Here is a 12,840-nt window from a genome sequence, read left to right as displayed (position 1 = left end):
ACAGAGTGAATGTCATGAGGTTGTTTCCTATGGTGCGGAAGTTTAACACCAGAGAGTACAGCCTCAGAATAGAAGGACGTCTTTTTAGAATGGAAGGGAGGTGGAATTTCTTCAAACAGACAGTGGTGAATCTGTGAAATTCCTGGAGGCCAAGTCATTAGATATATTTAAGGCAGAGATGGATAGATTGTTGATTAGTCAGGGCATGCGGTATATGGGAAGAAGACAGGAGATAGGAGCTGAGAAGGGAATGGATCAGCCATGTTGAGATGGTGGAGCTGATTTAACAGGCCAAATGACCTAATTCTACTTCTATATCTTATGGTCTATTTCATCACCACATTCAACCAGGTTCCCAAACCTTGTCCCTATCCTCTCTCCATTTTCTCACATATTCTCTGGCTTCAAGCACCCAGATATTCAGCTGAGCTCCAAACCAAATGGTCTTTTGAAGATGGGGGTCAAACCTCTTCAGTATTAGAGCTGTCACTGGGTGTGTGACAAAGAGTCCCACACTTCTCTGAAGTAATGACAACTTGACTTCCAGCTACAGAAGATGCAGAGGCATCAGAGGAATTGAACCAAAGAGTTTAAAAAAAAGTGCATTATGCTTCTAGTAGTAACATAGGACTGCATGTGGACTCCAGCTCCGGATTTCTGTGGGGGGAGGGGTTTGCTCACAAAGGCTTCCCCATGAGTGGGTATAACTGCAAGGCAGCAGGGGTTTGAGGTCACGTGTTTTGCTTCTCCCAGATGAGTTGCCAACCACAGCTGATGAGACCCATCCACTCAAAATGTTTGTATATTTCGTTGCACATATTTACGTAATAATCACTGTTAAAATGACACGAATCGTGGATAATAATAAACATGAGAAATTCTGTAGATGCTTGAAATCCAAAGGAATACACAGAACATGCTGGAGGAGCTCAGCATCTCACATAGCAGTTATGGAAATGAATAAACAGCCATCATTTCAGACCGTGGCTCTCCTTCAGCTCTAGAAAGGAAGAGGGAAGACACCAGAATAAGTAGGTGGAGGGGAAGGAGGAGAGCTAGAAAGTGATGGGTGAAGCCAGGTGGGAGAAAAGATGAAGGGCCTGGAGAGGAAGGAATCTGATAGGAGAGGAGAATGGACCATGGGAGAAAGGGAAGATTGGAGGCTACTCAGATGGAAAATAAGCTGTTTTGCCACTCTGAGGGCTGTCTCACCTTGACATGAAGTGACCATGGACTGACATGTTAGACTACAGTGAGAATGAGTAAATGTTAAATAACCAAATTTTGAGATGTTAAAGATATACAGTACAAGGAACTAAATAAGTTTTTAACATCACCTCCTACAATTCAAGAAGCTGCAGGTGATTTAGCAAGGGATAGCATAGAATTTGTACACACGGGGTATAGTCAGAAATCCACATAAATCTGGTGAGGTGTCGATATCCTTTTGGTCGATGGCAGCCTTGAAGACAAAGTTCTGCAGGAGAGTGGTCAAAAAAAGGAAAAGTTCCATGTGAGCCAAGGATTCTCCTGGGCACGCTCTTTTGCCTACAAAAGTACAAAGACATTCTTGAAGAAAAATCTGTAAAGGTTGTTTACAGCATTCTGCATTTAATTACTTAAAATATACTTTAATAAAAAATGGAGACATTTCTCCTGTTCCTTAGGTTCTTCTTGGTAAGATTAGAGATAGTTAATAAATATTTAGAAATTTGGCCTGTCCCCTAAAACCCTCACTAATTTTTATAGATGCACCGTAGAAAGCATTCTTCTAGGGTGTATCACAACCTGCTGTGGAAGTTGTCCTGTCCAAGACCAGAATAAGCTGCAGAAGGTCGTGCACATAACCCAACACATCACACAAACCAATTTTCCATCCTTGGATTCACTTTACACCACTTCGTAATAATCCATAGGAGCGGATCTTCGGGATATCTTGTGGAACCACTTTTGTAGCCCTTGCCTGAGTATGTTGTGTGGTAACCACTGGAAGATGATATTCCTGTGACAGGTCACTTTCGGTGATAATTCGTATACAGATTTGGAATGCCATGACAGACAAAATCTACGGTGACTGTTATCTTTTTTTTTACCAGCGTGGAACCTATGGAATACTTGCCATCTCATCCATCATTTATTCTGTGGGTTACTGAATTTCCTTGCCATTTCAAGTCTCGAAGCCTTATTTCCTCAAGCTCAATAGTTTGGGAGTTATATTTACACATAACACTTAACTTTTGTTTATCATGGTTAAGTTACCATATGATAAGTAGATACTAATAAAGATAGTGGTTTTAACATTAAAACCAGACTCCATGTGTAATCTATTGCTGTTGGTTTGTTTCTGAAACGTTAGTTAGTAACAAAATTGGGAGCTTGTCCATGACATGAACAAAATTGGAGCTTATTGATTGATTATGGATCTCATTGGCTACTTCTCTTTTGTTTGAATTGTGTGTGGGAACCATTGGGAATGGATATTGGTAAATGTCTGGCATTGCTAACCCCTGAGGCATTAGGAGATGCCAGAAAGGATGACTTTTTGGCTATTGCTAAAAAGCTGCAACTTACTGCGGTAAGGCCGGCTATGAAAAGGGCAGTGATTCAGAGGAGAATAACTGAGTATTGTGTATCTACGAAGAAGTTTGAGGTGGAGATGTTAGAAATATTTCCTGAAAGTAAACTAGTTGATCCTGCGCTCGAGTTATGGCTGGAACAATTAAGATTTGACCGAGAGAAACTTCAGCATGAAGCTGAGGAAAATGAAAGACAAAGACAGTTCGATGCTGAGGAAGCAGAAAAACAAAGGAGGTTTGAGCTAGAGAAGATAGAGAAACTGCAGCAAGGGGGTCCAGAGTTTGACACTGGTGATAAGTTTGTGGCCAGTCTGGAGGTTAAATTGGTTCCTCCATTTGATGAGGCTGAGGTTGATAAATACTTCCAGCATTTTGAGAAAGTTGCTCAGTCTACAGTGGCCAGAAGGAAGCTGGCCTCTCTTGTTACAAAGTGTAATTAAAGGAAAAACTCAACAAGCTTATTCTGCCCTACCAACTGAAGATGCAGCTAATTATGAGACAGTAAAACAGGCAGTACTTAAAGCCTATGAGTTTCTTCCAGTTTCTCGGTCAAATCTATAGGCAAAAGTTTAGAAATTTGAGGAAATCTGTGAAACCGAATTAGGTGGAATTTGCTTCTGAAAAGTTTGTGTGTTTTGACTGCTGGTGCACATAAAAATGTGAATGATGATTTTAACAGCTTGAAGGAGTTGGTTTTAATTGAAGAATTTAAGAGGTGAGTTCCTAATGACATAAAGGCAAATTTAGATGAAAAGGATGCTGCCACTTGCAGGAGTCTCCTAGATTAGCAGATGAGTTTGCTTTAACCCACAAGGTTAAGTTTACCCCGAGAAAGAGCTTCCAAAAGAGTAGCGTAGATAGTCAGGGTAAAGCAGAAATAAAATCTGGGACTAGTGACAACGGTAAGGATGAAGGCAAGCAGTTGAAAGAGAAACATTCTGGTCTCACTTGTCATTATTGTAAGAGAACTGGTCATGTAATGGCTAATTGTTGCATCCTTGTATGTTCAGTCACTTATATTGGACAGTGTTGTAAAGTTTAGTGATGATACTGACACTGGTGAGGTAAATCTTATTAAAGGCATCGGGGGGGGGGGGGGCATTGTTTCTGTGCCGCTGCACAAGGTAACTTTAGAGTCAGGGTTGGTTTAGGGACCTGTTAAGATAGGACTATGCTCCAGTTTACTGGTGGAAAATGTAATGTTTCTTGGTTGTTAGGGAATGACCTGGCAGGTGAAAAAGTTGTTGCTGCAATGCAGTTGACAACTAAGCCAACCACTGATGACGCACAGATGGATTCTCCCATTTATCCCTCCTGCACAGTAACTCGAAGTATGGCTAAGAAGTCAGCCAATGCAGATAGTTCTGTGCAGCATGATTCTGCTACCCATGATAGCCAGAGTCAGGATTCAGGTTTTGATGACTTGTCAGGGACTTTTCTGCCTTTATTGTTTCAGCAGGATCCAGGTATTAAATCTGACGAGAAAGATTTATCTCTATCTAGGAAGGAGTTTATAGCCGAACAGAACCGAGGCCCTGAGATTGAAGCTTTAAAAGGACAAGCTCTCTCAGATGATGAGATTAAGAAAGTGGCAGTTGGGTATTATATCCAAGATGGAGTGTTAATGAGGAAGTGGAGACCACCTGAAATACCTGCAAGTGAGGAGTGGGCAATTGTTCACCAGGTTGTAGTTCCCCAAGTCGATAGGAATGAGATATTAACTTTGGCCCATAGTATGACCTTAGGTGTCCATCTTGGTGTAAATAAAACTGAACAAGATTTCAAAACAATTTTTCTGGCCTAGTCCGAGGAAAGATGTTGTGACCTTTTGCCAAACCTGTCACACTTGTCAGGTTGTGGGTAAACCTAATCAAGTTACTCCAGTGGCCCCACTGAAGCCTATTCCTGCATTTGGTGGACCCTTTTCTAAAGTTATTGCGGATTGTGTTGGCCCATTGCCAAAGGCTAAAGTTGGCCATCAGTATTTGCTAACTATCTTGTGCAAAGCATCCAGATTTCCAGAAGCCATACCTCTCAGGAATATGAAGGCTAAAACTGTGTCAAAGGCTCTCAAAGTTTTTCACTTTATTTGGTTTGCCTAAAGAAATCCAGTTTGATCAAGGAAGTAATTTTAGATCTGGATTATTTCAGCAGGTAGTTTATGAACTGGCAGCCAAGCAAATTACATTGTCTGCATGTCATCCAAAATCACAAGGGGCTTTAGAAAGATTCCAGGTGGGAGATAAGGTGCTGGTGCTATTTCCAATATTGACTAACCCATTTCAAGCAAAATTTCATGGACGGTATGAAAAGTCAAAAGTAAAGTGTGAATTTTGTAGTCAAAACACCCGATCGACGAAAGTCAGCACAGGTGAACACAGGTGACAGCACATATAAACATGTTGAAACCATATTATGAAGAGCAGGCACCATCTGTAAGTATTGTTGTCAAAACAAATGAGTCTGGCAACCCTGGGAACCAATTAATTGATTCATCTGAGGTTTATTCTAAATCAAACATTACCACAGTCAGACTAACAAACTCGAGAGTTTTAGAAAATATTGATAACAAGTTGGCCCATTTGCAGCCACAGCAACAACAAAAAATGAAGGCATTAATTTTGAAGTTTAAAGACTTATTTCCCAATCCTCGAAGGAGAACCACAGTCGCATCACATGACATGGATGTCAGTCATGCCAAGCCCATAAAATAACACCCATATCGCATGAACATAGAAAAATGCAAACTGGCTGAACAAGAAGTTGAGTATATGTTAGAAAATGGTATTATTAGGCCTTCAACTTCAGATTGGAGTTCACCTTCTGTTATTGTGCCTAAACCAGATGGTAGCATTAGGTTTTGCACTGACTATAGGAAGGTGAATGCTGTAACAAAAACAGATGCTTATCTCATCCCCAGGGTGGATGATTGTATAGACATGGTTAAGGAAAATGGTTAATCAGACTCCAGTTCAACAACAAAGTCTGATTTTGCAAGAATATGATCTTATGATAACTCACATTAAAGGCAAAGATAATATAATTGCCAATTGTCTTTCCAGATGTTAAGCTTATAATGTATTTTAATAGTGGAGTAGAATCTGGTATTTGTATACGTTTCTGCAATATGTTATGTGTTAATTAAAAATGTACTGTTTCACATTGTAGGTTGCAGTTAAAATTTTGCTCTGGCAGATCAAAATTTTTCTTTGGGGGGGGGGGAGAGTTACAAACCCGCAGGTTTCATTTACTGTGGATTGTCACTTTAAGTGCCTAAGTGAGGCGGGACTATGATTTCAGTCATTAGCTGACACTGCTAACTGTGGGCTTAAAGAGGGAGGGAGGGAGAGAGACAGTCATAGTCGGGAGAGAGAGGAGACTGGACAGACAAGCTGAAACTTCGGCTCGTCACTGCTGTGGTTTGGAACTCTTCGATGCCCAAAAGATTGGGTTAAACATCAGCACACAGTGCACAATGAATGTGTGTTGGTCACTTTGTAATAATCCATAGGAGTGGATTTTTGGGATATCTTGTGGGACCACTTTTGTAGCCCTTGCCTGGGTATGTTGTGTGGTAACCACTGGAAGATGATACTCCTGTGACAGGTCATTTTCAGTGATAATTCGTATATAGATTTGGAATGTCATGACAGACAAGATCTATGGCAACTGTTATCTTGTTTTACTGGTGTGGAACTGGTGGAATACATGCCATCTCTCTCCATTACCACGTGGATTACAAATATCTCTCTTCCATCATTTATTCTGTGGATCACTGAACTTTCCTACTTTACCATCTCAAGACTAAGCCTTATTCCCTCAAGCTCAATAGTTTGGGAGTTATATTTACACCCATATATACACATAACACTGTTAACTTTTGTTTATCTTGGTTAAGTTACTATATGATAAGTAGATACTAATAAAGTTAGTGGTTTTCTAAATTCTCCATGGCTTCTGACAACTTTGGACTCACCATCAACATCAAAAAGACCAAAGTCATGCATCAGCCTGCACCTCATGCACCGTACACAGTATCAAAAATCACAATCAAAGGACAGAAACTATAGGCAGTGGACCAGTTTACTTTCCTTGGCCGCACCCTCTCCCGAGCAGTGACTATTGATACAGAAGTTAACTGCAGAATAGCAAAGGCAAGTTATGCTTTTGGTAGACTGTGCTCCACTGTATGGGAACGTTGAGGCATCAGCCCAGCAACAAAACTGAAGGTCCATAGAGCCGTGGTACTTACTACCCTCCTGTGTGCGTGTGAAACGTGGTCTGTGTATCGAAGGCATGCAAGACAGCTCAACTATTTCCACATGACTTGTCTTTGCAGAATATTAGGCATCAGACGGCAAGACAAAGTACCAGACACTGAAATTCTCTCTGTAGTAAGTCTACCATCTGTCCACACACTGCTGATGAGAGCACAGACCTGGTGGGCAGGCCATGTCATCCGCATGCCGGACGAGCACATACCCAAGCAGCTCCTTTCTGGGGAACTCTCTGCTGGAAGACGTTCACAGAGAGGGCAGAAGAAACGTTACAAAGACACACTAAAGGCCTCCCTGAAGTCGTTTGATACACACGACCTCCTGGGAAATGCTGGCACAAAACTGCCCTACCTGGCGCGGCCTCATCCACAAGGGCTGTCAAGCTTACGAAGCAAGGTGCGCAAGCTGTGCAAGTCCAGAGCCACCAGTGCAACAACTGCAGTGCCTACACGTGTCTGCCCAATATGTGCCAGGACATTCCATGCCCGAATTGGCCTGACCAGTCATCTTCAGACATGCTGCATCCAGTCTCAAAGTGACTAATGGTGTTGAGGTCTTCATCGATGACGATGGACGAACCACTAATAAAGGTAGTGGTTTTAACCTCAAAACCAGACTCCACACATATAATCTAATGCTGCTGGTTTGTTTCTAAAACATTACAGTTCGTAACAATACCGAGAGTAGAGCAGTGGGCTAAGCACACACCCCTGAGGTACGCCAGTGTTGATCATCAGTGAAAAGATCGTTATTACTGATCCACACAGACTGTGGTCTTTGGTTAGGATGTCAAGGATCGAATAGCAGAGGCCCAGGTTCTGCAATTTCTCAATCAGGGTTGTGGGAATGATGGTATTAAATAATGAACAGCAACCTGATATAAGTGTTTGTGCTGCCTAGGTGGTCTAAATCCATGTGGAGACCATTCAGATTGTGTCTGCCATTGACGTATTGTAGCGATAGCAAGGACTTGGACCCACTGCAATTTGCCTGAGGCAGGAGCTCAGTCGAGTTCATAACCAACCTCTCAAAGCATTTCATCAATGTCAATCTGAGTGCTAACGGGCAACTGTCATTAAGGCAGCCCACATTATTCTTCTTCGGCACTGGTATAATTGTTGCCTTTTTGAAACAAGTGGGGACTTCTGCCCATAACAGTGAGAGGTTGAAAATGTCCTTGAATACTCCTGCACAGGTGTTCAGAGCCTTCCAGGTACTCCATCAGGACCTTCCACCTTGTGAGGGTTCACTCTCTTTAAAGACAGCCTAGTATTGGCCTCTGAGATGGAGATCACAGGGTCATCCGGTGCAGCAGGGACCTTCAGAGCTGTAGTTGTGTTCTCCCTTTCAAAGCGTGCATAGAAGGTGTTGAGTTCCTTTGGTAGTGAAACATCGTGCCATTCATGCTATTGGGTTTCACTTTGTAGGAGGTAATGTCTTGCAGACCCTGCCAGAGTTGCCGTGCATCCAATATTGCCTCCAACCTAGTTCGAAATTGTCTCTTCACCCTTGAAATAGCCCTCTGCAAATCATACCTGGTTTTCTGGTACAGGCCTGGGTTGTCAGACTCGAAAGCCACAGATCTAGCCTTCAGCAGATGATGTACCTCTTGGTTCATGCACGGCTTTTGGTTTGGGAATGTACAGCAAGTCTTCGTGGGCACACACTCATCCACACAGGTTTTAATGAAGTCGGTAACAACTGCAGCATTCTCATCCAGGTTCAAAGATGAATCCCAGAATACAGTCCAGTCCACCGATTCAAAGCAGTCTTATAGATGCTCCTGTGCTTCCCTTGTCCATACCTTCTTATTCCTCACTGCTGGTGCTGCAGACTTCAGTCTCTGCCTATATTCAGGGAGTAGAAGTACAGCCAAGTGATCAGACTTTCTGAAGTGAGGGTGTGGAATAGAACGGTAGGCATTCTTGATGGTGCTGTAACAATGGTCCAGTGTGTTTCCTCTGGTATTGAAAGTGATCTGTTGATGGTAGTTGCTTAGTGATTTTTTTTTTCCAGAGTGGCCTGGTTAATATCTCTCAAAACGATGGTGGTCTGTGCATGTTGTTCCCATCACTCAGATCATCTAAAGCCTGCTTGACATTGGCCTGAGGCAGAACGTAAACTGCTACCAAAATGACCCCAGAGAACTCCCATGGTAGGTGAAAAGGACATCACTTTACTGCTAGATATTCCAGGTCTGGTGAGCAACATTGGGACAGCACTGATATATTTGTACACCAAGAAGAGTTGATCATGAGGCATACTCCTCCACCTCTGCTTTTGAGAGACTCTATGGATCTATCCTGACAGTGTAGAGTAAACCATCAATCTGAATCGCTGCATCTTGTACGGAAAGGGTTACTCAATTCTGTGAAGCAAAGGACACACGCGGTTCTAATGTCCCTCTGATTCAGCACCCTGGCTCTGAGATCATCGATTTTATCCACCAGAGACTGCATGTTCGCCAGCAAGATAGCTGGTATAGGGAGTTTAAAACCCCGTTTCCTTAAATGCATTTGTAACCCTGATCTACACCAGCGCTTCCTCTGTGGGCATTTCCAAACACGATTGGTATTGTTCCCATTGGTTTTAAGAAGCAATAGTTCATTTAAACACATTTAGACATCTTTGTTGACTGTACTGACCTTGGAAGCAGTTGTGCTTTTTAGCTGTATCGGGCTGAGACATTGAGAGTACTGCTGATACTCGAGTCACGTCTTGGTCTTCTTCCTGTATCCCTTCATGCCCTGACTAATCAAGAATCTATTGTGTCATCCTGCCTTTAGAATACTTCCTCCTCTTTGGGATGTACATATCCTACACTTTCTGAATTGCTTCCAGAAATTCCAGCCATTGCACCTCTGCTGTCATCCCTGCCAGTGCTCTTTACAAGTCAATGTTGGCCACCTCTCTCTCATGCCTCTAATTCCCTTCCCTCCACTGTAATACAGGTACATCTGACTATCGCATCTCCTCAAATGGCAGGGTGAATTCGATCATATGATCAGACTCCTGTGGGTTCCTTCATCTTAAGCTCTCTAATTTATGACTTGTTCTCTATTGTTCTTTACAAACTCAATGTAAAACTTTGATATTATAATCACTCATCCCAAGTGACTTTTTATTGATGAAAGTCATGGAAGTTGCTCGAGTCTGGACTATGAAATAAACACTGGAGGAATTCCTTCAGCATTTTCTTTCTTCAGTATAAGAATCAGGATTAATGTCTCTGCTATATGTTGTGAAATTTGTTTTCATTATGGCAGGCAGTACAATGCAATAAATAATAATAGAGATTGCACTTGAAGTAAATAGCTTCCTAGCTGTGTCAGTATCACATTGAGGCCACACCAAGATTTCCTTTCTCACACTAAAAAGGACATTTATTTATCTATTTAGTGATACGGAGCAGTGTAGGCCCTTCTGGCCCTTTGAGGCACACCACCCCAGCAACCTGTGACAACCCCGATTAACCTTGTCCCAATTACAGGAATATTTACAATTACCAATTAACCTACCTGGTATATCTTTGGAAAATGAGAGGAAATCAGAGCACCAGGGGAAAACCCGTGCATTCCACTGGGAGGATGTACAGAGACTCCTTACAAAATGGCACCAGAATGGAACTCTGAACCTTAGAACACCCAGTCTGTAATGGCGTTGTGCAAAATGCTACGCTACTGTGGTGCCCAAATTCATCAACCAGTTCATTTTTTAGTCACTTCATAGCTGGCATTATTGAACTAACACCTTAAATTCCACTGTATTGAATTACTGAAATTTAAATTCTGCTGATCTCATGGTTGGATCAAACTCAAATTCCAAATCAATAACCTAGCTCACCGGCTACTAGCACAGTAATCAATAACCAATATATTTTGCAATATATTTAACAACATATTTTGTTCCATCATCAGGGACCCCCACCATCCAGATCATGCTCTCTTTTCACTGCTGCCACCAGGAAGAAGATACAAGAGCTTCCTGACTCATACCATAAGATTTATTACCCTCAACCATTCGGCTCTTGAACCACTTGCCCCATCATTGAAATGTTCCCACAACCGATGGACTGACTTTCAAGGGCCCTTCATCTCATGCTCTCAATATTTATTGCTTATTTCGTTATTATTATTAAATTTAGTTTTTGTATTTGCAAAGCTTATTGTCTTCTGCATTCTAGTTGAATATCCATGTTAGGTAGTCTTTCATTGATTCTGTATAGTTATTATTCTATAGATTTATTGTCTGTGCCTGTCAGGATTGTAGATGGTGATATATACATTTTGACAATAAGATTACTTTGAACTTGAATTCATCCTGGAATATGCCTTTGAGAAACTACAAATCTATTTATGTGATGTTTCTTAAATTGGAAAGCTCAGCAATCTTACATGCTGGGTGTATTCTAGAGATTTGAAATATAGAAAATATTAATTTCAACAGCATCCAGTCTTTAGATCTGAATGTGGATAGTAGATTGAATTTAAAATGCAGCTCAAAACAATGATCTTCTAGGAGCTGTAGACTGGGGTTGATTTTAATCCAGAAAACACCCCGTTGACTTGACATGCCTGCATACGCATGAATGTGACTGAGAGACAATGGAGATTAATATTAAATCTATGGTGTCAAGAGTGTTGGTTTGAAGATTAAGGTGTTTAACAATTGTATTCATTTATTGATTCATTCATTCATTGAGATACCACACGAAATAGGCCCTGTTGGGACTTCAAGCCACTCTGCCCAGCATCCCCCAATTTAATCGCAGCTGAATCATGGGACAATTTACAATGTCCAATTAACTGACTAACCAGTACATTTTTGGACTGTGGGAGGACACTGGACTACCTGGAGGGAACCCATGCCATCATGGGGAGGATATACAAACTCCTTACAGAGATCAGTGGGAATTAAATCCCAGCCTCTGGTACTGGAAATTATTGTGCTAACCACTACTCTACCATTCTGCCCCAAGTGAAGCATTGTCAACCCAAAGTATTGAAGTAAATGGTATCATTGTAACCACAAACTGTATTGTGTTACCATTCATCTTCAGCATTTCAAACTGTGATATACTTTGAAGAGTAAACACTTTTATATCCACCAACTTCAGTGTCTCTCCAGTACTTCATTCACAGTCATAACACTGGGTAAGCCTCACTGTGTGATTTTCGTGTGTGCGGAAGTGAACAATCTACTCCTGCTTCAGTATAAAGGAATCTCCTCATGCACACTTTGATGTTTAGCTCTGTCTGACTCCAGTTAGTGTAATGTGCCCAGCGTCTACACCTCAGTTTAGGAAGGTCTACAGAAAGCAGCATGTCTGTTTTATTGGACGGAGAGCAGCAGCAGCCCATTACGCCATTGGTGTTTAGGATCACAGTGAAGGTCGTCCATCTCTGATGGTGTTCGGGGCTTCCTTCGTTGTGTTAGTGCCTGAGTGTTCACTGCTGTCATGCAAGTCCCTGGTGAAGACTCAAGAATACCAATGCACTTCATTGCTATTTCCATTTTAGACCAAAACACCTTAAGATATAGGAGCAGAATTTGGCTAACTGGCCCATCAAGTCTGCTCCGCCATTCAATTGTCTAGTTAGTCTGGCCTCTACCCTTTGACCTATTTGGCATGGGTGACCCTACCAAGAACCAAAGCATAAAGCCCTTACTCCTTCCAATATAGATCTCTGGGTCATTGAGGTATGCAAGCCTCCAAACGCTACAAAGTTGTGGTTCTCTTGCAGGTGGGCAGAGAGAAAAGGCAATAAAATAAGTGTATATGTATACCTGTTGAGAATGCCATGAAATGTTCACTCTTTTTGAAACATCCATTTTCATCAAGGAAATGGCTTGCATTAAATGATTCAGGCGACTCCCAGAGGCAGTTGTCTTTCAGAACAGACGAAAGGACAGGGATCACATGCATGCCCTAAACACAGAAGCAAGTTCAGATGTGGTTATGATCAAAAGTTATGTCAGATATATAA

At 41.8% G+C, this 12,840-nt stretch overlaps 2 protein-coding genes across 2 annotated transcripts in view; one reads left to right on the top strand and one right to left on the bottom strand.

The window, feature by feature from the left end:
• The window catches only part of LOC132402265 (cytochrome P450 2C38-like), a 265,261-nt gene extending 265,120 nt beyond the window's left edge, over positions 1-141 (top strand). Inside the window, exon 5 of the transcript XR_009514872.1 lies at positions 101-141. The gene's annotated coding sequence lies outside the window, so the exon portion shown is untranslated. The remainder of the gene's footprint in view (positions 1-100) is intronic.
• Positions 142-1,364: 1,223 nt separating this feature from the next.
• The window catches only part of LOC132402261 (cytochrome P450 2C15-like), a 74,448-nt gene continuing 62,972 nt past the window's right edge, over positions 1,365-12,840 (bottom strand). Inside the window, exons 8-9 of the mRNA XM_059985062.1 lie at positions 12,641-12,782; positions 1,365-1,548 (exon numbers count right to left, since the gene is read on the bottom strand). Coding sequence (XP_059841045.1) covers positions 1,367-1,548; positions 12,641-12,782 — 324 coding nt within the window. The 3' untranslated portion in view covers positions 1,365-1,366. The remainder of the gene's footprint in view (positions 1,549-12,640; positions 12,783-12,840) is intronic.

Source organism: Hypanus sabinus, chromosome 11, assembly GCF_030144855.1.
Source record: "Hypanus sabinus isolate sHypSab1 chromosome 11, sHypSab1.hap1, whole genome shotgun sequence".
Taxonomy (NCBI): domain Eukaryota; kingdom Metazoa; phylum Chordata; class Chondrichthyes; order Myliobatiformes; family Dasyatidae; genus Hypanus; species Hypanus sabinus.
Note: the sequence above shows the minus strand (reverse complement) of the source record. Positions and strands in the feature narration are given on the sequence as shown.